Source organism: Periophthalmus magnuspinnatus, chromosome 16 (assembly GCF_009829125.3).
Source record: "Periophthalmus magnuspinnatus isolate fPerMag1 chromosome 16, fPerMag1.2.pri, whole genome shotgun sequence".
In the NCBI taxonomy this organism is placed as follows: Eukaryota; Metazoa; Chordata; class Actinopteri; order Gobiiformes; family Gobiidae; genus Periophthalmus; species Periophthalmus magnuspinnatus.
In genome coordinates, this window is record NC_047141.1 from 16,274,372 (window position 1) to 16,299,775 (window position 25,404).

Genomic DNA, 25,404 nt, shown 5'->3' on the forward strand with positions numbered 1-25,404 from the left:
ATAGAGTGCGCTCTGTTTTGATCAGAAAAATGGGGATAGTGCCACATAGCAAAGGCAATAACATGAGTCATCTTCATAGACAATTCAAGGTATCTACTGCTGATTGTAATTACAATGGTGACATGTACAGCTGCAGAAAATTCAGTAAAGATTTCAAGTGATGAGAAGTTTAAACTATAAAGTCTGAACGTTGTTTCTATAGCAGTGTTGGCTTTTAACTGTGGCCCCAGCTCATTTCATTCAGGGTCTTAAATAACTTTAATAATTAAAACTGCAAGCACTGATAAAGGGCACTTGCAACCCTTGTGACCACGGAAAAGCACGCCACAGTGGGAGAGCTGCATATCAACCTTAGCTCGACATGTGGTTCAATATCGCCAGTGTCATGCTGGAGATAAATGCTTATGGCCCAGCCTTGCAGGGAGCCATTTTTAAGAATATAATTTTTATCCACACATCATTTTGTCCAACTCATTAAAATACTCAGACGCTATATTGGGTTTGCCTGCATTTGACGATGTTTGCAAAAGTTGCAAAATGCTTTCAAAATGGCTGCATCAAGAGCTTAGTATGACCACACCCTGACACTTATGTAAATTATTTTAACAACTTTTGACCCCATATATGTCCTGCTGATGCTGCCTTAGTTTGAAGTCTGTTGAATAAAAACCCTTGGACAAGTTTGTTAAAGTATGAGTGCTAGATTTTGGATGTCTGTATAGTTAAATGCAAAATGGCTGCCTACACATCAGTGTTAAGGTGTGAGTCACATAAAGGATGTGCATACCAAATTTCTGCCCCATTACAACTGTGCAGGGGGCGTTGGAGAGCTATTTTTAAAGATAGAAGTTTAAATTGCATATGATAATATTTAGGACATTAAAATACAAAAACACCACATTGGACAGTCTGAAAATATTTGCAAAGCTTCAAGGGATTTTTTACTTTCAAAATGGCCGTTCATTATGAGGTCGCTATGACCACACCCTGAGATTTATACAAATTAATTTTAATGACTTCCCAGGTATGTCCTGATGTTGCTGCCTCAGTTTGAAGTCTGTCAGGTAAAAACTGTAGGGCAAGTTAGTTAAAGTACGAGATCTGTTTTTTGGACATCTGAATATTTTGATTAAAAATGGTCGCTGTCATGTTGGAGATAGGGTGTGGTCCCCATAGGCTTTTTTGCTTAAGGTCACATAAAGAATGGGTCTACCAAATTTCATTGGATTACGACAAACTTTTCTTTTTCATTTCCCATTGACTTTTTTGAGGCGTGGCCATGCAAATATGGATGTAGACAGGGTATTGGCTTCATTGGCATTTTTGTTCAGAAGGGTCTGTGTGCCAAATTGTATTTGTTTACGACAAACTAAATTCTTCCATCCCATTTTAACTTTGCAGGGGGCGCTGGAGAGCCACTTTTAAAGATACAAGTTTAATTCACACAACGTTATGTTCAGATTATCAAAACTCACAAACACTACATTGAGTCCATCCAGACATGACCATTTTTGCAAGGCCTAGAGTTTGGACATCTCAAGTTTGACCCAAGATGGCTGACTTCCTGTGTGGTTTAGGGTGGGGTCGTAATATAATTTTTTGTCCATCTCGAGATGCTCTATGTGCCCGTCAACTTTTATGTGCACAGAGAAATAATAGTCTCCGCCCCCTCCTAATGTATTTTAATTTTCCAGAGGGGCCACTGAGCCATCCTGCAACTTGGTGACGTTATGTATCTTAAATTTGAGTCTCTAATTTTGTGCTGATTTTCAAGTTCAAGAGTTTTTGAGCTTTTTTTTCTTTCTCAGGAGCGATTTAGTTAATGGAAAGGAATAATAATAAGTCATCTTTTTTTTCAAATTTAGAGCTCACGAAACTCGAATTTTTATATAGCTCTTACTTGTCTATACATTCACACATCAATGTACGCAGACACTGGGGGCAAGGTGGGTTAAGTGGCTTGCTCAAGGACACTACAACAACATTCATTTGTGGGAGCTGGAATCGCACTGCCAACCTATGTGTCTGTGGATCTGACCAATCAACCAATGATGCAAATGTCAAGAGCAGCATTTTCATGTTTGTCCACTTCAGATCAGTGGACAAACATTCTACCAACTGAGCTACTGTTGCACAAAAAACTAAATAAAGCAAAACAAAATCAAACTTCATTTATCTAAAATATAATACCATCACAGGATATTTGCATATTTATGTACAATTTTCCAACTTTTACAGTAGCAAGAAAAGACTGAACAAAGAGGATTTTCCAGTGCCGAGTTACATAGTTTGTTTGTTTTTTTAATCATTTGCATATGATTTACAAAAACACGTTACTGTTGATTTTTGTTATGAATTTGATTTTGTTTACTTGTGTTTTAAATGATAACTGCGTAAAATTGTGTCACTCAAATATGTCAGATTAGAGTAATGGTAAAGTCCTGTTGACACATTGTGAGGTAGGACAGAACGAGCTCTGCTGCTGCCTTGTCTTAAGTCAGTGATGACATGAGGTGTTGACAGAGCAAACAATGAGCCATTCCCATGGTGTACGTAGCCTGGGCCTGCAGGCAGTACACATAGTACACAGGGAGTTCCCATGAGCACTTGCTGCAGCTAATTGCATGTTACCTGCGTTAGGATTAGTCAAGTGAAAATAAGAACTGTTTACTTTAGGAAATACCTGTCATTTAAACGCACAGGCAACATCCACCGCACGCACTTGGAAGGTCATAAATATTAGTTATAACCGCAGCAGTAACACCATAAGCTGCCTCACCTTCTCCTCCTCTTCACTGTAGGTTTAAATCCTTATTGACACTGTCACATAGTATTTTTAAATTTTTTTAAATTTTATTTTTATTTACAATTATGACTTCAATCATTGAAAAAATCCTGTTGAAAGTAAATGGGTGGTCGGTTTGCCGTTCTAAACCTGTTGCAAAGTTAATAATTGAAACTATCACTTTTATTTTTTAACATAACAAGAGATTAAAATGAGTTAACATTTCCTCGTCCTCATGTTATCTTTTGACAATACAGAAATAATTGTTTCAAGGAAATAGTTGCGTCAATGTTTTCATGCTTAGCAGCCCTAATCTCAGATCTATTCTCATCTAATCTCATAATCTGCTACCTACTAGTAAAACAATTAAATAAACTTGCAGATGGTAACTTGGTAGTAAACGCCTCATATTTGAATTTTTTGTATGAAAAAAATAAACATGAAATGTACTTTGGAACCAGAGCTTCAAAGCTCCAGCCTATTTCTACTCAAGAAAAAAGGGACAAGGTCAAGTAAAAAATGAGTCCCTTGAAATATATAAAAGGGGGTGTATTTTACTTCTATGTGGTATTAACTGTTAACACATATTTACATCACCATATTACCTTTTATTGATTTAACAATACAGTTGTTGAAAACATATGAACATGTTTTATAAGCTTCACTTTCATTTTTGACGCTCCCCTCCCTTTGCTCTCCTTGTTAAGTCACCCCTCCTTCAAAACGCTACACAACACAATCAGCTACATCCCCTAAGAAACTACTGCACTGCATCAGGTTTGTCAAGTTGTTGTATACAGTTTTGTATCACGCTTTTGTATATTCATGGAGAATTGTCGTGTGGGAGCATGGATGACATAGACTTGTGGGTTGAGCTTTGCGCAGAATCTTACAACTAACTGTAAGCAGGGTTTGAATAGATAGCTAAAATATGACATCTAAAACCTCTTCAGGCGTGTTTTTGGTAGAAATTGATTTTGCATAATGGACTCGCACTTTATAGAAATGATAGAAATACTAATAATGGTCTAAATACACACAGTCTGAGTGTATAAACTTGCCTCATCTCACATCTAAATCTAAAATATCCATCTTTTTTCTGACTTCTGAATTGTAAAGTATTCGTCTTTTTTCTGACTTTTTACTCAGCTCTTTCAAAGTACTCCTCCAGATTGTGAACTTATGAGCTCAACATATCTTTTCTTCCTTTTTCGGTGACATTGAATGAACTAACAAGGAACCAATACCACTGCATTGTTTTCTGCATTCACCAACTCCCTCATATAACCAAACTAACGAGCACATAAATAAACAACATATGCATCTTATGTTTATTCCACAGTTTGCATCTTTCTGCACAGTGCTTGGGGAGAGATTGCGTTGGCTTGGGTGGACCCTTTCTGGTATCTGGCTCATTTGAAGTGTTGATAGGCGCATAGCCACAAAAAGCAGACTTAATAAGCAATTTAGAGCTTTAAACCCAGTCCACGATGAAAGTTTAATGATATCAACACAAATTCACTGTCACATAATCTGCTCTTTTTAATCATGCTAGCTAGTCTGTATGCGCATGGCTGACAGGAAAACAGGCCTAATCCCCCTGATTGACATCTCCGGCTAAATTGGCTGCATGGGAGAAGCACTGTAAAATATGTCAGGCAATTAATTAAGTGCATTTTCCCCTCTGATTTGAGTCCTTTTGCAGTGTCCGGGCTCACAGCGGTGCGGAGACAGAGAGGCGGGGTGCAGGGGAGGTAGAGGTCATTCACTGGTCACTTGTGTAATGGGATAATGTGTGTATGTGTGAGTAAACCAGGGCCACATATGAAGGCACATATTACACCATACCACACGGGGCTGAGGGTATGTGGGCTTATTATTATGCTGATGGATAGAAGCAGATGGTACTAAGAGTCCAAGTCAAACACAACTGTGGTCTTAGGTTTGTTTATACTTCAGTGACAAAGGAGCTCAAAAGTGCCCGACCAGCGTTTGATTCTGGAAGTAAATTTTCTTTTTTTTTTTTTCATAGATGCTCAAAAAATAAATACATTAATTAAATAGGCTCCCACTGTACTTGATTTTACTGTCTTAAAAACATGGAAAGACTGATTTAGTTCATTTTAATTGGTTTGCCTGGTTGATATTCCTGATTTACCCAGACTGCTGTTCTCACTATACATTCTGAGCATCCTAATTATTCACCACCATGAGCGTCCTGATTATAGCACAATAAAATGTTTTTAATTAAATGCAGCCAGCCCACAGCAGACTCATTTTGACCTCAAGAGCTGCTTATACAATATATCTGTACTGGGGCAAGGGAGGGACAAGTTTTAAATGTGATTTTTAGACTGAAAACAATCACATTATGGACATTAGTTGCTACATAGTTGATTGTGCCTTTAAACTATTAATAGGCTTTTTTTTTATTTATTTGATTGTACTAGTCTTTTTGAAAATAAATGAGAAATTTACTTCAAAAACACTGCAGGCTTCAAAGTGGGTGGAACCGCTCCATATCGATTTTCACAAGAAAGTGGGATGAGGAAGTGAAAATACCCCAGAATATATTAAAATATGTGAGAATTGAATAGATTATATTGATCTGACACCACACAGCGGAATGTAGTTTGTATAAAACAGTTTGGGTTTTTCATTAGTACATTTTGTTATTGTTGGATTAACTGTATAAACTTTCTTAAATCTAAATAGGTTAAATTTCTTTCGTCTGACAACAGTCCTGCCTGTGTAACTGAATAATGGCACCTCTTTCGTGCTATATGAAGAAAAAAAAACATGTTGGTTTCTACAGTACTGGACACTTTTTATTTTCATTTAGATAGAAACCAGATGAGTACAAGACGGTTGAAGAAGGTCATCTATGAAATGGGCCAGAAGGGTATCTTTTCATACTAACTCAACCGAGACTTTACAGTCACATACAATATTGAATTTTCAGAATCTGTATGTTTTTATTACTATGAGGATTTTTTGGAATTTCCCTGTCCCTCTGTCTTTTCAGATGTTACACTCTGATAGTGGACAGTGGACACTATCTCAGCTGGATCTCATAAACAGTACAGTCTATTCTGAGCGGGTGGCACACAGGCTCAGGTATGCTGTGTTCTGCTGTTGTGTTTACAGCTGCCAGAGCAACCTCCCCTTTGTGTTTGGGCATGTACAGGGACATCAGATATATCGGCTTTGTTCTGCTGCTCTGGTTCTCAAGATGTGGAGGAATGGCAGTTTCACAAATAATTTTAGGGAAATATTTCAAATTATTATCATTATTTATTTTTATTTTTTTCTTGTTTTTATATTTTGTGCTTTGCCCCAGACTCTGAGAAGCACAGCTCAATCAGTAGTTTTTGATCTTTAATTAATTCTTTTTTTTTTTTTTTTAACTTAATTTCCTCATGTAACGTTTGTCTAAGCAAAGTTACTATTGGGACCCTTTTTACAGTTGTTGTTTTTTTTTTTTTTTTTTTTTTTTAACCTGTTGAGACCGTCAGTATTTGACAATGGTGACACCTAGTGGTGAAATTTTAAACTGCGCCAAAAACTTTTGATATTTAATTTCCTGATATTAAAAGGCAAACAAAAACATAAAAACAAAAACAAGTAAAGTAAGTAAAATTGTGTGCATCCAGGGTATAGGAATATTTTGTAATGAAAATGTATAGCTATTTTTAGGCCTATATAATAATGAATAACAACAGCAAGAGGACCTTTATTAGATGAACGAATGCACAATTTATTTCAATAGTATTTTCTGCATTTAAAAAGCCAAAGAAAAAATAAGTTACGCTGTTTTATACGCCTACTCTTATTTTCTCCCGCAGACACTAGGTTGTAATGCGTTGTAATGACCAGCAGGTGGAGACAGAGACCTACTTTTACTCACTGTGTTCAGACTTTGGCTTTCCTCCCTGGTACACGTGTGTCTGTAGGTGGAGGAGTGATGGACGGTGTTTGGGACAGTGGTATAGCAGGGCGGGGGCACAGGGAGACGGGAAACAGGGGTGAATTTATGGGCTTTACCTTGGAGCGAGGGCAGTTTGGAGGCAGATTGCTGTGAGCTCCACATGATGAAACACCGGGGATGCTCTGGACATTTGTGTGTTGGGGTCTAGTCCACTGAAGGAGGAAGCCAGCACCTTTATATTTTAGACACATTTACATATTACATTCATTAGATTATTAGAATGGTAATTGTTTACATATTATTACTGTTATTACTAGTTAAAGGTGCACTATGCTCCACAGTAAGGCATTGCACTTATTTACATCTACATGGAGACAAGCAGATGTACATACTCAGCCAAGTTACAGGTCAGACCTATGAATAGGCCAGTTCATTCACAGTAAAATGCATGTAATTGTAATTTTAGCAGCGCAACAGTGGAACATGGGTTAAAAGCTGAATCACACATTGCACATCTCATTACTAAACAGTAGAGAAAGGGCATCCAGTATGAAAACTTGTTGAATCACAGCTATTTTCATTTCAGTCATTTCAGTATATATGCAGAAGATAAACAACATATTTCAAAGCACATCCCAGGCGTTTGAAAGTCCCTCCATTTTCTGTTCTCAATGAAACCGCCCTGAGGTCTCCATAAGCCAGGGCCCTATCTGACGCTGTTTGCTGAAGGCTTTGTGAGTTTGTAGTTGATCTGCTTCCTCAACCCAGGGGGAATTCTCTCTGCTCTCTGATTGGCTGTTGTTATCTCTGTTATCGCTCTGTTATTGGCTGTTGCTCTGAGGTCAGCGTCTGCTAATGAGGTCAGGGTCAGACAGGTTTCGAGGAATCTCCAAGGTTATAGCTGCGTGTAAGCGTTCAGTGTTGTATTGGTGGGAGATATGTAGCTTAAGGCTAAAAATGACTTGATTTATGTGGTAAATTATGACTGATTTTAGTATTTCCCGTGGGGTACATAACTGTCTGTACATTCTCGACTCTCCAGATGTTCTACACAGGTATTTAAAAAGTCTGTTTGCTTTAGACAGTTCAGTGAAAAATAATAATAAGGACATCAAGGCAAATGTATAGTTGAAAAAAAAAACAAAAAAAAACTGCTTTTCCAAATTCCATCTACTGTGACTGGAAATGGTATTGGGGGAAGAAAACATCATTCCAATGACTGTACGGGGACAATAAAGTGCACCTTAAAGGTCCTATATTTTGCAAAATTGACTCTTCTAAGGTTTAATGTTAAAATGTTGCTACCTCATCAGAAACATACCCAGAGTTTTGTGTTTTGTTTCAATCACACATTTGAGTAACGCTGCAGGATTAGGGTGTCGACATCTCCAAAGCTAAAAATGCTCTGTTGCACGCTGTGATGTCATGAAGTGGTAGTTTTAACAGCTACCTTTTACCCTTTTGTTTAGTAAAGATCAGAAATTCCATGGCTGAAATTATCCAAAATATTATAGTGAAGGTGTATGGAGCAAACACAGTGGAGCACTTCCTGTATTACCACATGATGACATCACAAGGTGGAACAGTGTTTTTTGTATGAGAGAAGAACTAGCCTAAATATGCAGGGTTTCTGCGTAAAACATGTGTGAATAAAACAAACTCCAGGTATGTTTTTGATGAGGAAACAATATTAAAACATACATCAGAAAATAGCACAATACAGGCCCTTTGACCTTATAATGCATTGACTGGGTATCAACTTTCAAATCCAATTAGCAATAATCCCTGTGTGAAACAGTCACGTGTCCGACTGCCAACTCTGACGAATAGGCCATATAAAATCAAAGGTCTCAAGACTGAAAAACAACTTGATTCAACAGTGAAATGAGCTCATAAAGTATTAGTATGTCTCATGTAACTAAACCTATACATATTATCCTGTACTGAGATGTTTTTAATGTGTCCAGCTTTGAGTTTCTTCTAGTATTTTTACGTAATAGGTACATGTATAAATGTCTCTGTTGCTCGAAATGGCCAAAGGGATATCTGCAGGCCTTGTTGCAGAATTACACTCTAATGTAACTAAACGACGTGAATGAAAATGGCTTAGAATAAACTAAATGGCGATTGTCAAAGATATAGTGATAGCATAGAATTATATTGGATTTGCATGGTATCTCTTTTATCTGATGCAGTAAACAGTTAACCTTTCAGCTGATGGCACAGGAGGGCAGTGTGGGCAGTGATTTATCTTTGGTCCGATGTAATCACATTTGGGGATATTGTCTGTGATCAGAGGTCTAATGGAAATGCAGCACTTTCATTACATCGATTATGTGCTGATGGTTTTACTAGATTCTACAGATTGTGTTACGTAACCACATCTGTATTCTCAGCAGTGGGCTTACATTTACTCAGTTACTATGTAGTTTTCCCACGCCCTACTTTCAACTTGTATCGATAATATCACAGTATTTTGTGGTGAGAAGACCCTTACAGAAAATGTATGTTGTCAAAAATAATAAAAAAAAAGGCATGGATATTAATTGATAATAAAATAATCCATCCATTTTCTTCTCATTATTCGGTGCTGGGTCACGCGAGGTTCTAAGCAGGGACTCCCAGGCTTCCCACACCCCAGACACTTCAGCTCCGAGTGACATAATCCCTTCAGTGTGTCTCAACGTGGAGGAGTAGCGGCTCTACCCCGAGCTCCTCCTGTGTGACTAAGCTCCTCACCCTGTTTTTAAGGGAGCACCCAGTCATCTTGTGGCAGGAAACTCATTTTGACTGCTTATATCCCTAAAGAAATGCTAATTATTTAAAAAAATTTAACTGATAATTTTGATAATAAAACTAGTATTGATAGTATTGATACTAGATACTCAGGCGGTATTAAGAAGTTTAATGCTAGGCCTGCCACACAGTGAAAGTAGTTGGACATATACTGATTGTAACAGAGAGATGGTACGAAGACATCGCTCATGGCAGGACGGGTGTTTATGTTCATTTAAAGTGTACTTTTTTAAAGTGGCATCAAAACTGGTTTCAAATATCAAGTCAAAGCCCCTAAAATTTCTATGGACTAACAAATGGAAATGCACGCTTTTTCATTTGTGTATTTTATATTATAACTATTTATAACTTTATCTTGTCCCATCATGGTAAATAGTCACATTTTTATATAGCACTTTTCACACACACATTTATACACCAGTTTATGCAGACACTGGGGGCGACGTGAGCTAAGCGTCTTGACCAAGGACACAACAACAGCATTCCGCTAACCTTCAGATCATTGTTCATTTTCTAGCTCCTCCCTTATATTCCCTTTTACCACCAGGACCACACTTGATCTATCCAGACTACTGTGAGACCACAGTGTAGTTGTGGTTTAGCCGGTATCCTGAAGTCACAGGTCCTGTAGCATCTTTCTGCAGGTGGAGGTGATTGATGGTGCCACCAGCAGATAAACCCGGGCTATTTCCAGACACTGACACAGATTAGACGGATTAGAGCAGCCAACTGTGAGACCGGCCAATACATCCTACTGCAGGAATGTGTATGCAGAGAAAATATGGGCAAGGAATGTTGATTATGAGCTATTTTATTATTACTGTAATTTTGGTAACATAAAGTACAGTACTGTATAAGGAAAACAGGATCATCCAGACAAGGGAATATCCAATAGTGTTGGGTATTAAAGTGCATATGGCAGGACTACTCATTAAAGGCCTTATATTATCCTTTATTATTAGTCTGTCTACATCTCCAAAGCTCAAAATGCTCTGTTCCGCCTTGTGATGTCATGAAACTGCAGTTTTCGAGTTAACCGCTACCTTTTAACTTTAGTTTGGTTCAGTTTGGTTCGTCAATTCCAGGTCTGAAATTATCCAAAGGATTCAAGTAAAGGTGTATGGAGTTTTAAAACACAGTGGAGCACTTCCTGTATTACCGCATGACATCACAAGGTGGAACAGAGTGTTTTCTGTTTGAAAGAAGAACTCAGCCTAAGTATACAGGGTTTTTTGTGTTAAACTACTTGTGTAAAACAAAGCACAAGTCCAGATGTGTTTTTTTGTGAAAAAACAACATTATACTAAAAGTTATGACATACTTAGCAGTGAATCCATAACCTATACCCAGCAACCATAATGTTAACAAGGGCCAAAACGTGTCTAAATTGCACAAACTGGCAATGTCTTTTCATGAATTCTTTTTAAAACACACTGCTACTTCCTGTATTTTTGTACTTTTCTTCTCGACTTTTTACCTCCGACAAACTGCCACTTAACTGAAGTAAAACTGTGATAAATATTAACCACAGGTACTATCCCACCAAATCAAGTTAAAATTAGAAAAAACATGAAAACCTGTCATATGTACTTCATGCAGTCATACTAAATCCATTGATATAACAACATGCACAGGGTCATAGCGAGAATACAGCTGGAAAACCTGCCACTGCTCTATTGATCCATAACCAATTACTGTATTTTTGGACTAATGCAATGCTAAAATTGTACTCAGCTTGTGTCTGTGGAACCTCACTTCTCTCCAGAGTTATTGTCAAACTTTAATTTGTTTGTGCTTGGCTCACAGATAAGGATTAGCAGGTCCCACTGAGCACACTCCTCCGCTCTGTTTCTTGTCAACACAAGCTGCAGACTGTGTGCTGTCGTGTTGGATTTGGAGATGTTTGGAGATATGGATACATTACCTCTGTTGGTCATTGCTCCTTCACTCCCTCTCTCTCTTTTAGTTTCTCTCACACATACACAAACACTTTTCCTCGCTGTCATTTTCCCTCTGTTTACATCTGGGAAACATTTTTATTGTTGAGCATCCTGGGCTAGAGCCAAGAACCTGCACCCATTTAAATTTCCATTCTCCTTTGCAAACCTGTGGAATACAAAACAATCCAAGTGCAGTTAATTCAACCTGATGAACAAATGTAGCTTTGCAGTTTATCCTCTAATCACCTAAACAAGCATTCAAACCATTTTTATAAAAACACATTTAGGATTCTTGTCTCCTGTACAAAAGGTGTACTCTTAATTAAAAGTGCAGTGAAACAGTTGGGTTGTTATTGACATGGGGCTGCCTCTGACGTCACCAGACGTGCTGGTCCACATGGTCAAGTTTCCTCTTCTGCACACAACAAGCTCCTGTAGATTAAAAATTAAAAGCATGTAGAGATTCTGACTTTCAGTTACATTTGCACAACCACACTCAGTGGTGAAATACAAATACATTATATGTTATAAAGATAAAACATTTTGATAATTCTGCTCTCTAATGTTTTTTGTTGACTGAATAAACCAGTAAAGCTGAATCAAATAAATACACACAGCAAACAATTAACTGTATTTCACTGAACAATGGACAACTTTCCATTAGAGACGTGCACAACAGAGATACAGGGAAACAATGAAATCAGTGAGTCACTTCTCAGTATCACAAGAGCATTACTGACAAAGGACACTTAAACTATATAAAAACAGCCATGTTTTACATTTGAAAAAAGGGCATTCACTCTTGGTGTAGTTTAATTGTTCTGTGTTCAATTTCTTACTTTCACCATTGTATTTAACTTGCTCTAAGACATTTAAGTCAAAGCACTGACTTTCTCTCTCAGTGGAATCAAGAAGGTGGCACAGTAAGAACATGTTTTTCATGGTAGTGCAATATAAACACCTCAAATAAAATACGTGTGATTTTTTTTAAAGTTTTATTTTTAAGTTTATTTTTTGGGTGAAGGAAGACGACATAAGGTCTACCCATTAACAAAGTTTGTAACTGTATTTTAAGAAACTATGGTTGGCAGCTTCAAGGGTAAAATGAATTATAACAATCTCCATGCCCCTGCCCGGTACCATCTATAACCCTCCTATGGGATGTTGTAATGATGTCATCTGAAGCAATGGTCAGGCTTAAATGTGTGCGTATGTAATTATTTGGACATTTCTTAGTCTTAATCAATAGGCTGTATTCTAATAGGCAGTGTGAAAGCGACCAGGTTTAAAGACTAAACTCATCTTAATAATGCTGTGGTCAGGATCAGGTAAGTGCTATAAACTTCAAGGTCACCCCTCCTTATTTTAGCAGCAGTGTTGCAGTTCATTCACAAAATGCGTAATGCGTAACTTTATTGTGAAGGTCTACGGCGGAAGTGCGCGTGCCACGTGGACGCTTGTCGCCCTCCGCTCAGTGGCTGCAGCAGCTGATAAGAGCGCTCCGTGCGGGACTTTCTCCTCCATCACTTCCTCCTCGTGAGCGATGTGCAGCAGCGGGACGGGGAGCAGAGAGGAGCTGCGCCCGGGACGAGGCACGGCAGAGCGGGGACACAGTGGACAGGAGAGCGGGGTCTGCACGGGACGAGTCTACAGCGCGTGCACCACTGACGGAATACAATGACGCCCTCCAAAGTTTCCTCTTTACTTGTGGTGACATATGGACAGGTTAACTTTGCACCCAGGGACGCTTTGCTTGGTTTGCTCACACGGACGGGGCCATGGCGCGTTTTTAAAGCCAGCTGCTCTCATCTACGCACTGTACATGGATGTATTATGAAAACGGATTAGGATACCGCCCCCCCTTGCCCCATCTACAGTGCGACCTGTGGACAATCGCGGTACTGCAAGGCAAACGATCCCACCCAGCGCTAATACTGTTTTCCATTAGATCTTGTACTGTAATGTATGTACAACTTTTTAGAGTTTGCCTAGAGAAGTTCCAAAATGCTTGAATATCTGACTTTCTATAGTACAATATTATGAGTATGGAAGGTAATGGTGGATGAATAACTATATACAATGGAACTGATAAAAGGGGACAACCACAAACTTTTATAGTAATGAAAAACTTATTAGGCTTAAAGGGCCATAATTAACTTTGGGGTGAGACATAGTCGCCCCATTTATTACATTTGAACAGACTATTGGAGGTCTTGATGGGGGCCAAGCAGAGCAGCCCCACGGCCAACACAGCTGCTAACGGCCGGACCAGGGCATACTCGGGCTCGGACCTGCCCTCCAGCACCTCCAGCACCAATGGGGCCGGAGTGAGCAGGACCTCTACGGGAGGGATGAGGTACCATGCGTACGGGGCGGCCGGGGCATCTGGAGCATCAGCAAGTACCAGCAGGAGCAGGTAAAACTGTAACAAAACAAAACTACACTTTACCAATTTAGGAGGTTAAGCACGTGACCCGCTAGTAAGTTTGAGTAATACATATATATTCTTCTGTATTTGAGTGTTGAGTGCTCAGAAAATGTCTGTTTTGCACTTACCCCCTATCCCCGCCCACTTCCATACAATAACAGAATCTGTGTTGGGTTAAAAGATGTTGTGTAGCCATTTTTCAACAATACAAATATCTATTTTTTAAGTTTACAATGAGCAAAATGTAAACTGCATATGCTATTGTTTATTACTAAGTATGAGGGAAGTATTCTTTAAACCCCCCCTTCAACCAGTTACAAAATCTTGAATATTGCATTACATTTACCTCCCCCTCAGGTCCATGGGAGGCCCCGGTGCCCGAGCCCAATCCGGTATCAACATTCCCAGCAGCAGTGGGGTGTACAGCTCCCCTGAGTCTGCAGGCAGCTCCCCAGAGGAAGCGTCTGGAGAGAGGGGGGGAAGGTCTGGCACTGCAGGACAAGAAGCCCCTCGGCTGCTCATAGGATCTCTACCAGCACACCTCTCTCCTCATCTGTTTGGAGGTAACTCATAATGATATTGTTTATTGTTCTTAATCTGGGCTGCTCAATACAGGATAGGGGCATCGTGTTTTCACAACAGATAAGGCCAACTGATGTCAAGATGTGACGTCATTGCTGTTGCTTGGTTTTAAATGCATTTGATCCAAAGATGTCTGAAGTGAATTAGGACATTGTCTGCACTGGCTTGTGCTGAAAATAGGTTTTGGACATAAAGGAAATTACATTAGCCATAATCACTCTTTGATCGCTATCAGCCTCAGAGGTTATTGATATGTCTGATAGAGCCGGCGCTTCTTGATAATTGTATGGCATCACTTTCTCGTTTGAAAAATACAGATGATGTTGTGCGGTGGGAAGAGAAAAGTGAGTCTAGTGATTTGCGTTCAGAGAGAATGAAAGAATATGTCATGTACAGAAGAGGGATATTGAATGTATACTGTGAGTAGTGCATATAAGGATGCTGAGGCAAGCTGCCAGACGGGAGGCCAAAGAGAAGATTTATAGACTGGGTGAAGGCTATTGGTGTGAGGGAGGATGATGCAGAGGGTAGATTGCACATGATTTGAAGCTTGAAGGTATAATTTTACAGCTGGTCGCTCTTTGCAAACTTTAAATAGTAACAGTGGACACATCCTGAAACCCATTTTCTATTAATTTTAAAAACGATCAACCAACTAGTACAAAATATGTTTGCAATTTTAGAACTATTGGGATGGGAGTTATTATTGTATATTGGTTCAAATATCGGTATTTGCAATATCTTCAGGTTTTCTCCAGATATTGGTATAGATTAGCTGATATTTGCCACTAATATTTTTTTCATTGTGTCATTTCCAGATTGTTTTTGGTGCATCAGATTTTGTTCAGATCAGTTTGCCTCTAAAATCCAGAATATCTCTCTGGATTTTTTATACAGATGGTTATCAGTCTGTCTGTAACGCTCTCAGTCACGTCTCGTGCCAGAACCAAACTTGATCGTGCAATCAGATTAATTTTTTTCAGTAAAGCATGTGAAACGAAGGAGCCCATTGGTCACCTATCATTTACTAACAAAATGACATTTAGTACTTCACTCATTGATTTTGAAGAAATTCGTGATGTTTTTCCAGTTCCTTGTGACGTATATCTTTTTCCTCATAAGCAGCTGTATTTGTTTTGATACAGACAGACCATGTGTGCCTGATTGGCTAATCCACCTGTCAATCATGCCCCTCTGAAAGCAGTGAGATTAATGGTGACTAGACTCACATCTTCATACTGAAGTACTGAAAAAGTTTCTAGATCCCAGGCAACCAATTTGTCTCTCTGAACAGGCTAATAAAGAAAAGCAATAAAGATAAAAAAGCTGTGTGTTTACACAATCATGCAACAAATGATTGCATACCCCAGAAAAATATATATTGTCTTTAATTTTTGAGAAACGGTGAGAAGTGAGAAGTTAAAAACTATAATCTAACATAAACATGTGGGACTTTTTGCTATGAGTTTTAAAATATGAGTAATATCATTATCAAATATGAGTGCTTGGCCACAGCACAAAGACATTGGACATTGGGTTTTGGTATTGGATAAAAAAAAATCTTTCCTTATTTGCAATATGGCATATTTCTCATTTCACAGCCGTACATTATAACTACTTACAATATATATAACAAGTCCCTTTCTATGCAGTGTAATAATGGTTTTGTCAGGAGAAAATGAAAGAAGGCAATTGAAAATGAAATTTCTAAGTGTCCAAATAGGCCCAGATCTGCTAACAGTCAGGGGAATTGCCTGTAATTTCATACTCATTAAAGCATCCAGTCAGCCCCATGTGTCTTTCAGACAAGGGATCTCTTATGACTGTTGGAGTAATTACAGCTGCATTCTCCAAGTCTTCAACCAACTTTTGTTAAAGATCGTGACATAACTAAGCCAGCTTTCCCCCAAGCTTAAAACAACAGCCACTGACCTTGTTTTAAAGTCTGCAAGTACTTTAGTGCTGCACAGTGAGGTGAAAACGTACAGTTATTGCAATATTAGCAGTACTTTATAGGTGGCACTGTATATAAAATGTCATTACTACTAATGCATTCCCCAAGCTTGCATTGTTCCAGTCCTGGTTTAGTCTGTAAAGATTTGAATAAGAATTAGGCATTTGTTCTACATAAGAGAAAATGCACCATATTTGACAGTATAGACCAATTCCACAGAAAGCGCCATGAGATTGTCTATCTTTGTAGTTTCATATTTTTTGATTCATTATATCACAGTTTTGATTTTGGGTGTTAAAAAAATCTAACTGCGATTTTTCTGATGCAATATAAACATGGAAAAGTAGGATTCAGAGTATACATCGTAAACAACTCCAGGTTATTTGAGAGAAGAGCTCTGAACTGATAAGACTACCATGATTTTTTGAATATGTTTGTAGAAGTGTAAACTACAGGCACAGCATGATTTTTCTATAAAAAGACAGGATATTTTGTTCTTTGCAGAGAACATCGTGTTATCTAAATAATTACAGCCCTTGCAAGTTGATAATTGCGCCAACTCAAATTGCAATTTTGATTGAATTTTGAGATATTGTGCAGCTCTATAAAGGAGCAACAAAACTCAGAAATCAGTTGCTGTATTTCAGATGGCAGAATACATCTATGTTGTAATGACTGCTGCTCGACAAATATGGCATGTTTAGAGCATTTTACTTTTATTTTAAGTGATTGGGATTAACATTCTTGGACCATGGTTCATTTTTGTTTTCTAAAATAAGAAAAAAATCACCACTTTCAAGAATCTAAAAAAACAAACACAGCAAACGATACAAATACTTAACATACTTCCCTCAAATTGCTTGTTTCGGTCACACCAGCCCTAGCATGTAGCACAATCACATGCCTTAGTGAAAGTAAAAAGGCAGAGGGCTGTTAGGACTTGCACAGACGCTGTAGCTGAGAGTGAGATTCGGTGATGCTGGCCTCCTGCCTGCTGCTGTCTTTCATGGCTCCAGAGTGTGACAAGTCTGACTCACTGGGAGCTGAGGAGACCCACACTGTCTGTGTGAATGTTTCTCGTTCATTGATCAGGCGTGAGCGGTCTGTTTCCTCCGTGGCACTTTGTCTCTACCACTTAAATCCAATGCAGACTAGACTCATTGGCTAATTAGCTGTCTTCATTAGGGCGGGACGTTGTGACCCTCAATCAATGGTCAGATTAATAGAGAGGAATGGATGGATGTCCTAGGCTTACTAATACAGTGGTTTGGGTAATTGTTTTGTACTGTGGTTGGACAATGTGTGAAAAATATCTAATTGTGATTGATAAAAAGTCTCAAATATGAACAAGAATCAGTTTAGATCTGTGTAAACATGTTCTGAAGTCTATCAGGTTAGCAATTTTTGTACAGAATAAGACCTGATAATTAATTGTTTGTGGAGGAAATTATGGTACTTTGCAGCCTTTTCAATTTGCTAATGAAGTTAATTGCGATTTCGATTGGATTGTGATTAGCCCCATTATGTATCAAGAGTGAGTGAGTGAGATGATGTTGTTTCACAAGTATCTTATTCTTAGTTCATTTAGCAGGTAGCAGCTAATGTGACAATGTGAATTCAAATGCAGTTGTCTACATCATGTCTTGGGCATGTACTGAAATCATTTTACAAAAAGGGACATTGTAACATTATGCAAATATTCCAGTCAAGGTAGATAAGGAAATGTATTGCCCAGTGACACTACTAGGTGATACAACTACAGTGTGAGTGACTGTTGCCAACCAATTGAGGTAATTCTACTTAAAATATAGCGTAGCGGTTTTTATTGTTTTTAATGCTACTTTCTTGTTAATGCTACTTTCTTGTCCATAACACAGATCATCATAATAAAGGTTTTGCTAATCATAACATGTTTGTCTTTTGATGCAGTTTTTATTTCTGCTTATTTGTCAGCTATAATGTTCAGATGCAGGCTTAATTTGATTATAATTAGCCCCCCCGCAGCCATTCTACAAGACTTGAGATTGTAGTTATGGGAGCACATAGTTATGAGTAAAACATTGTTCAGTTTTAAGGATAAATGAACATGCTGTCCCCTTTTGCTTGGTTTAAGAGTTCCATTTTACGGTCAGCTGGTACTTTGGTAAAGCTCTCACTGTCCCAAAAACAAAAGCTATTTCACTCAAGTCCACACACATTTGACTTGGAGCAGAGAAGACTGAAGAGTGTATTTTTTCAGTGCTGGTCCATCTGTGCCTCTTTGTCCAGCACAGTCTGTGTGGTTAGTTTCTCTTTCAGCCTGCATCTTGTCTACAACAAGCTCCTCTTCTTCTTTTATAAACAAGCCCAGTGTGTACATAAACCTAGTCTTCTCCATTGTGGCTCTGTTTACAGTGACGCTGCTTTCCGTAAATTATCATTGTCCACCATGCTGCCTGTATGGTGCTTATCTGTGTGTAAACGACAACACTATCCACCAAGCCTGCACAACGCCACCTAATTAGTTAGCTTTGGATCGTCAGAGGTTTTTCTAAACATATCTGTCAATTTTGAAGCATTAAAATGTCTGACCCTGATATATATATTTTTTCAATGCACATATTAAAATTGAAGAAAACAAAATTAATTCCACATAACCCCTTGCACCCAAATCCCAAAATAGCGTTGTGAAAATAATCAGTACCCACATTATTTGAAGTATTAATGCCTGGAAATCCTAGTTTTCTCAGACCACTACCATCAGCTTGAAAATGACTTTTGGATGGGGGTCGCAACATCGAGCCTCAGTATTGAAATCAAGTTTAAAATGGTACTGTTTTGATAACTTCAGGATAGTTTTATTCTCATGATAATACTAAGACCTCTGAAGACAATATAAGACAAACAAATATGTACTGAAGTTGGAATTTTCTGCACAAACATTACTCTGATTATAGTGAGCATTTGATGGGGGGACAATAGGCCTGTTTGAGAGAAGCAGTGTGCCGATTGTAAAGCAGAGGCAGCGGGCGGAGGACGTGTAGCTGGCCAATGTCCAGTCAGGGAGCGTAGGCAGCTCGGGAAGGCACGGCGACATTTATTACCGCATCCTAATGAAATATTATCTATTAGACCAATCTGAGAGCTGCTACTGAGTCATCAGCATTGGCGTGAAATGGCTGTGAATGAGGGATTAAACAGGCCCATGATGCATTCTCTCTCCCACCAGCCAATCTATTTTACATCAAACTCGCCCCCAGACGCCACCGAGGCTCCACAGTAACAATAAGCAAATCTCGGTTTTAGATGGAGATGAATGGTGGAAGGTCGTTTAAGTTTGCGTCATCTTTCTATTGTACTCGATGGAAGCGGTTAAGCAGCAGGTGTAAATCACTGAACTGCTGTTAACAGACACAAGGCAAAAAATATCCATCATTAAGAGATTAGGCTGACAGACTAGATTTCACAAGCCAGACAAAGACGTAATGGAAAATGAGTGGAGTAACAAAAAACAATTTATCTTTGCAACAAACAAAGCTCAGCAAAATAGTGATATAACAAATGTTTTTATCCTTTCAGTCATTTTGGTTTTACGTTCATGTTTTTTAAGAACTATAACTAACAATATGATACATTTCAATAACCCTGTATTTGGCCACTGCATTGGGAGTTTCATTAAAAGTGGCATAGTTCACTTCTGAATTGACCAATAATTTGATGCCACCTGCAACGTGCCAGGAGTGGTGTGTCCAGGGACCCTCCCCAGATCTTGAATGAGAATCTTGTTGTTGTATGGTTTGGCAAGACACTTTACAAACTTGCCACCAATGTCTGTGCACAAATATTGGTTTATGTGTGTGGTTTTGAGTGTGAATGTGTTAACATTTCCTTCAAGTGTCCATAGGTGTAACAATGTAATATTGGTGTTTCTATTCACAAAGATAATCTACAATTGTAATTTATGCTTAAATATATTGGTGCAATTCTCTGCCTCTTAAGCTTGTCTCATTAACTTGAACCACACTTAAGTTTTAACAAACTGTCCAACTGTTACATTTAAAAGATTTAAATGTAACATCTAATTACATAATAAACTGAACACATTGCTGGTGTGCTGCGCCAGTCCCCCAGTGTCTTTTTCCTATCTTCACAGCAGCAAAAACCCAGCATTAACTTTGCAATGAATTATCTTAGCACCAACTCTTGAGAAAAACAACGTGTGAGCTGCAGCACTGAAGAGCCACTGGCGTCTTTTCAAATGAAACCAAAGTCCTTGTTTGCTGATTTGGTAATGTTTCCTTCGCTAGCAGCCTCAGAATTTAAGACAGTAATGATGTTTTGCTACAGACAGATGGTATAGGCACAAATACCTAGTGCACTTTTTGTCACACTCCAAAACACAATAAAAGCAGCTCATTCTTTTGATTAGGGAAAGCCCAGTGTTTCCCAGAGGCATAATGTGTGTATAATGTGCATGTGCTTTGTGCTATAAGCAGCTCTCATCTATTGTATTCATATGGCAGGTTAATATTGTATAGTAGTGCAGTAAGTTGGCACAGTGTGGGTTTTACTATTCTCACTCTTATGCAGTCATTTAATTTAATTTCAACCCATTAATATCTGTATAAAATGGAACAAAATTGTGAAGGCAGCTCTTCACACTTGACACTTAAAAGTCAAGAAGGAATAGTTTTTTATTAAGTAAAATCAAGTGTAACGTTTCTGTATAAAAGGGTCTTGCTTGTCTCCATATTATTACTTTGCCAGGAATGGTCCACAGTGTGGCCTTAAACTTGTCTATCTCCATGGAGACGAGCAGATTGCGACCCCAAACCAACCAGATCTGTAGAGAATTGGGGACACTCACAGTAAGAATGCACGTTTTCAAGGTATTTTTAATGCTGTATTTTGGAACATTGCAGGCAAAGCAACAAAAAAAAAATGTGGATGACAGACCTCGCCCCCACCACCACCACCTGAAAAGTTACATACATACTTTAAATGTCAGTCCCAGAACGTGGTGCATAAACATGTACTTGCTTATGTGTCTACTGGTTGTAAAACGTTTGCGTGTGTTGAGAGCGTTAAAGCTACTCTGCATATACTTGTAGTTGTATAATAATCATCTCATTCCATTTCCACCATGCTGCCTCGTGCACAGACGGCCACATATGTGATGGTGGGATGTTAGCAGGTGGTGTTGCCTCTTCTCTGTCTGCGCTAGCAGGGCCGCAGCTTTATTTAAAGACTGGATAGAACGGCCCCCACTGTGTGAAATATAACATCGCGGCTAAGCAAACATCTGCGGTCACTGTGTTTTGATGCTGTTGACAAAGCAGGAAGACACCACACAAATCTATTTCACAACTTGATGAGCAGCAGTGTTCCAGGTACACTTTGGTCCTTGGAAGTGTTGGAGGAAATATTGAAGATGATGTGATATGCAGTCTTGAGAAAACCAGGATGAATCACAGTCTGTAGCTCACTTAGCCATTGGTCAGTGAAAGACAAGAAAATGGATTGTTTCCTTGTTTCATTTTCTGTTCTGTTTTCTGATGATCAAATCAACATTTTTTCTGAGGCAACTGCCATTGTGTCAATTCAGTTACTTTTGGTTTTGTTTACTCTAGCTCTATATCAGACGACTTGGATAGGTCTTTTGGCATCTTGTACCATATTTTCTTTCACCTATTCATGTTTGGGACTGGACTGGGTGGCACTTTTCATTGTGGACCAGTTGTCACCAAAGTAGTAAATAAAATGTGTTTTCAGGGTTGCCACAAGAAGCAAGTTTCACAGTAATTTGCCAGAAGATGCCCTAACTCTTGCAATAATGATTTAGCAAGAGTAGGCTTGGGTAGATGTGTCTTGCCAAGGGACACAACAATTTGTGCTTTCCAGTAAGAAAAATATTGGATATTGGTGTTGGCCTGAGCCATCCTTAGACATATTGTTATGGTTGGAGTGGGCTGGTTTCAGTCTTGGCTGTGTCAACCCTTCTACAGATCCTCCTCCATGACTCTTTGAACTGTCATGTGACATCCACATGAGTTTTATTCTCAGATATAAATATTTTATCAGTGAAAATATCTGGCCAATGGTCTTTTTTAATCTGTTCGGCCATTTTAATCTGTTCAGTCCTTCACAAGTGCTTGACTTCCGCATGTCGGACTTGGTTGACATATTTGATGTAGATTTGTTTCTCTTTAAACATGAAACCAGTATTTTAACTGTAGTTTCAGAATATTTGACAATGAGTTGAAAATAACCGTTGAGTGTCTAGCTAACGTTCCAGTGTGGTGGTACCAATCTATTTTACTCAAGTTTTTTTTTGCTGTCTAAGCTTAAGCAAATTTAGTTGTGTAAATAAGGTGTATTTTGGCTTGTTTGTCTGTTAACATGAAATATTACATATCAGTTAATTGAATTCAGGTTTAAGACAAGATTGTGATATTGCAAGATGCCATGCTCACTTTTGCCCACTTATTTCAAAAAGGGCATCTAGAGCTTTAAGCACTTCATGGATTTTAAGCCTCCTGTTTATAAGTGACATTTTGGGGACTTCCAAATGAATAATATCTAAATTAAATTGCTATGGCCGAAGTGCTAATGTTTTATCATGGTACAACAATGAGTTGAACAACCAAAATACACTTCACTTCACCAAAATACACTGCTGTCTGCATGTGTTTGATGTGACATTGTAATAAAGAAAAATGAAAGCTCTACAGATGAAGAGCAGACATTATCTATCCAGTGTCTGACTGTCTCGAAGATATGAACAGCAACCCGCCGCATCTGAAAGCCCAAAATCCCCTTGTGCACCGGTACAGATGCCCTCAGGCGGGGTATGCCTTCAAAACCTCCTTTTAAGAGTGATGTAAAAGTGACACTGTGCCAGCTGGAGTGTGGAGTGGAGTTTCCCTGCATGGGCAAACATGGTATTTGTGCTAGACTGAGATAATGGTTCAAAGATCTTTTATGTAGAGTTATAAGGTCCTATATTACACAAAATGGATACTTGTGAGCTTTAAGCCGTGTTAGAATGTCGTGTCTTTCTCATATGTTTTAGTCTGTCTACATCTTCAAAGCTCAAAATACTCTGTTCCACCTTATGATGTCATGAAGCGGTAGTTTTCAAGTGAACTGCTACCTTTTACCTTTAGTTCAGTAGAGATTGGTTTCAGGGCTGAACTTATCCAAATCATTGTAGTGTATGGGGTTTAAAAACACACTAAAGTACTTCCTGTATTCCCAAATGACATCACAAGGTGGAACAGAATGAAATGTGGTACTCAGCCTAAATGAGCAGGATTTGTGTTAAACATGCGTGAATGAAACAAAAGACAACTCCAAACTTAGGCACTGATTTATGTTTTTTCAGGTTGATCTCATCTGGTACCTCCCCTCAACTTCAGTAACAATGTGCTATGTTTTTATGTGTAAATAATATACAAACACATAGTCAAAAATAGTCTGTTTTTAATTTTGGATAAGAAACCATACCAAAGGCATATAGCCAATCTTTACTCACGGAGTCCGATTGTCACAGGAGGAGGAAGGTGTCTTCTACTCGCTGTAGACGACCTGATGAAGTCATTGCCAATGTCATCCAGTCTCTGTTGACATAATACAGTTTTGTGGCAGTTTACCAAAGTAGCATGGTTCAGCCTGGCTTGTCCGATTGTTGAACGTAGATAGGATTTTAGTCACCGTAGGTTTGAAAAGGACCTCTCAGATGTGCAGGAAATAAAACTGGCTCTGATAGCCCTCTTTATCAGTATGGTCATCTCTGGCAGCATACATAGTTTTCCTTGTCGCATTTTAGGAAGTTTACAGAATCATCAAACATGTCCAGACCTATTTCCTTGTTGTTTTGTCAAGTCAATGCACAGGTGCAACATTTGTCTGGTCTCATCCAAATCATCCTCATGAAACTCAGTGATATTTTGCAGTTTTTTTCCCAGCAACAAAATTTTCCACTTCATGCATGTTTTTAAACACAGATGGACTTCTGTTTGTTTCCATGGGAATGTTGTTCCTTTAGCTATAATCTTCCACAGTGTGGCATAAAATGTGTTTATCTTAATAGAAAATATTCTGAAATTTGGTTTTAACAAACTGGTGACATGCCACCTCCAAAGAGTTACATACTGTACCTTTAATGACCTTTAATGACCTTTCATCTCAGTGATTCACACATAAAGGTTAATTGAAGAAAGCACATTTAAAAAAAATTCTTAATGTTATTTTAATGCCATTTGATTATATATTCTGGAGGTCCAGCTGCCTGCCTTCAGAGGCTGACTAAACTTTAAAAAGTGGATTTGTTTCCTGGGCTCTGTGGACGTAGGCTGAGTTGGAGAGATTGGATTGTGCACCTCAGAGGAGCTCACCGCTCTTTATCTACAGATTTTCTACAGAACTGCTGCTCCAGTGGAAAGTCATTTCACGCAGTTTATAAAGAAAAATTGTAATGGTGGTGTAGATATTTCTGGTATTATATTTTCAGTTTGCGCAAGCAAAAGGTGTTACTGTATACAATTAAAATATGCTTTTACAGATTAGCAAATTAAGATTATAATTTGTCAGAGAATTCTCTGCCCTGGGAGCATTGACACAGTTGGTGGTAAAGAGGAGGACAAAGGGAAACTGAGTCGGCTAATGGCTCTGCTGCTGTGTTGGAGCTTGGGACAATGTAAGGTTAAATAACTGGAAAGGCATGATTTTTGAGAGTAAAGAATGTGCTAAAAGGTTAACATGGCAAAGATGGCTATGTTTCATGTGGAGTGTCCATTCAAAGCTAGATTTGCAATTAGAGGTTGGAGATTTATCGAACATTTTATAATATCGCAATTGTTGTTTTGGAGGTATGCAAAACTGGAATATTAAGTATATGTCTATTGTAAACAATATACATTTCAAAGGCTACAACATAAGCATTTTTCGAAGTGTGGCATGTAATATTTCAAAGAGCATAATTTGATATATCTGCATGTTTTTTGGATAATA

The 25,404-nt window shown here is 38.5% G+C and overlaps 1 protein-coding gene across 2 annotated transcripts in view; it reads left to right on the top strand.

Moving 5' to 3' along the window:
• The first annotated feature begins 12,891 nt into the window (after positions 1–12,891).
• The window catches only part of znrf2b (zinc and ring finger 2b), a 46,620-nt gene continuing 34,107 nt past the window's right edge, over positions 12,892–25,404 (top strand). Inside the window, exons 1-3 of one of the 2 annotated variants that reach the window (XM_055227706.1) lie at positions 12,924–13,412; positions 13,650–13,865; positions 14,235–14,440. In XM_055227706.1, the coding sequence (XP_055083681.1) occupies positions 13,276–13,412; positions 13,650–13,865; positions 14,235–14,440 (559 nt within the window). In that variant the 5' untranslated portion in view covers positions 12,924–13,275. Of the gene's footprint in view, positions 13,866–14,234; positions 14,441–25,404 lie in introns of both variants that reach the window. The other variant, XM_033980434.2, reaches the window with a different exon arrangement.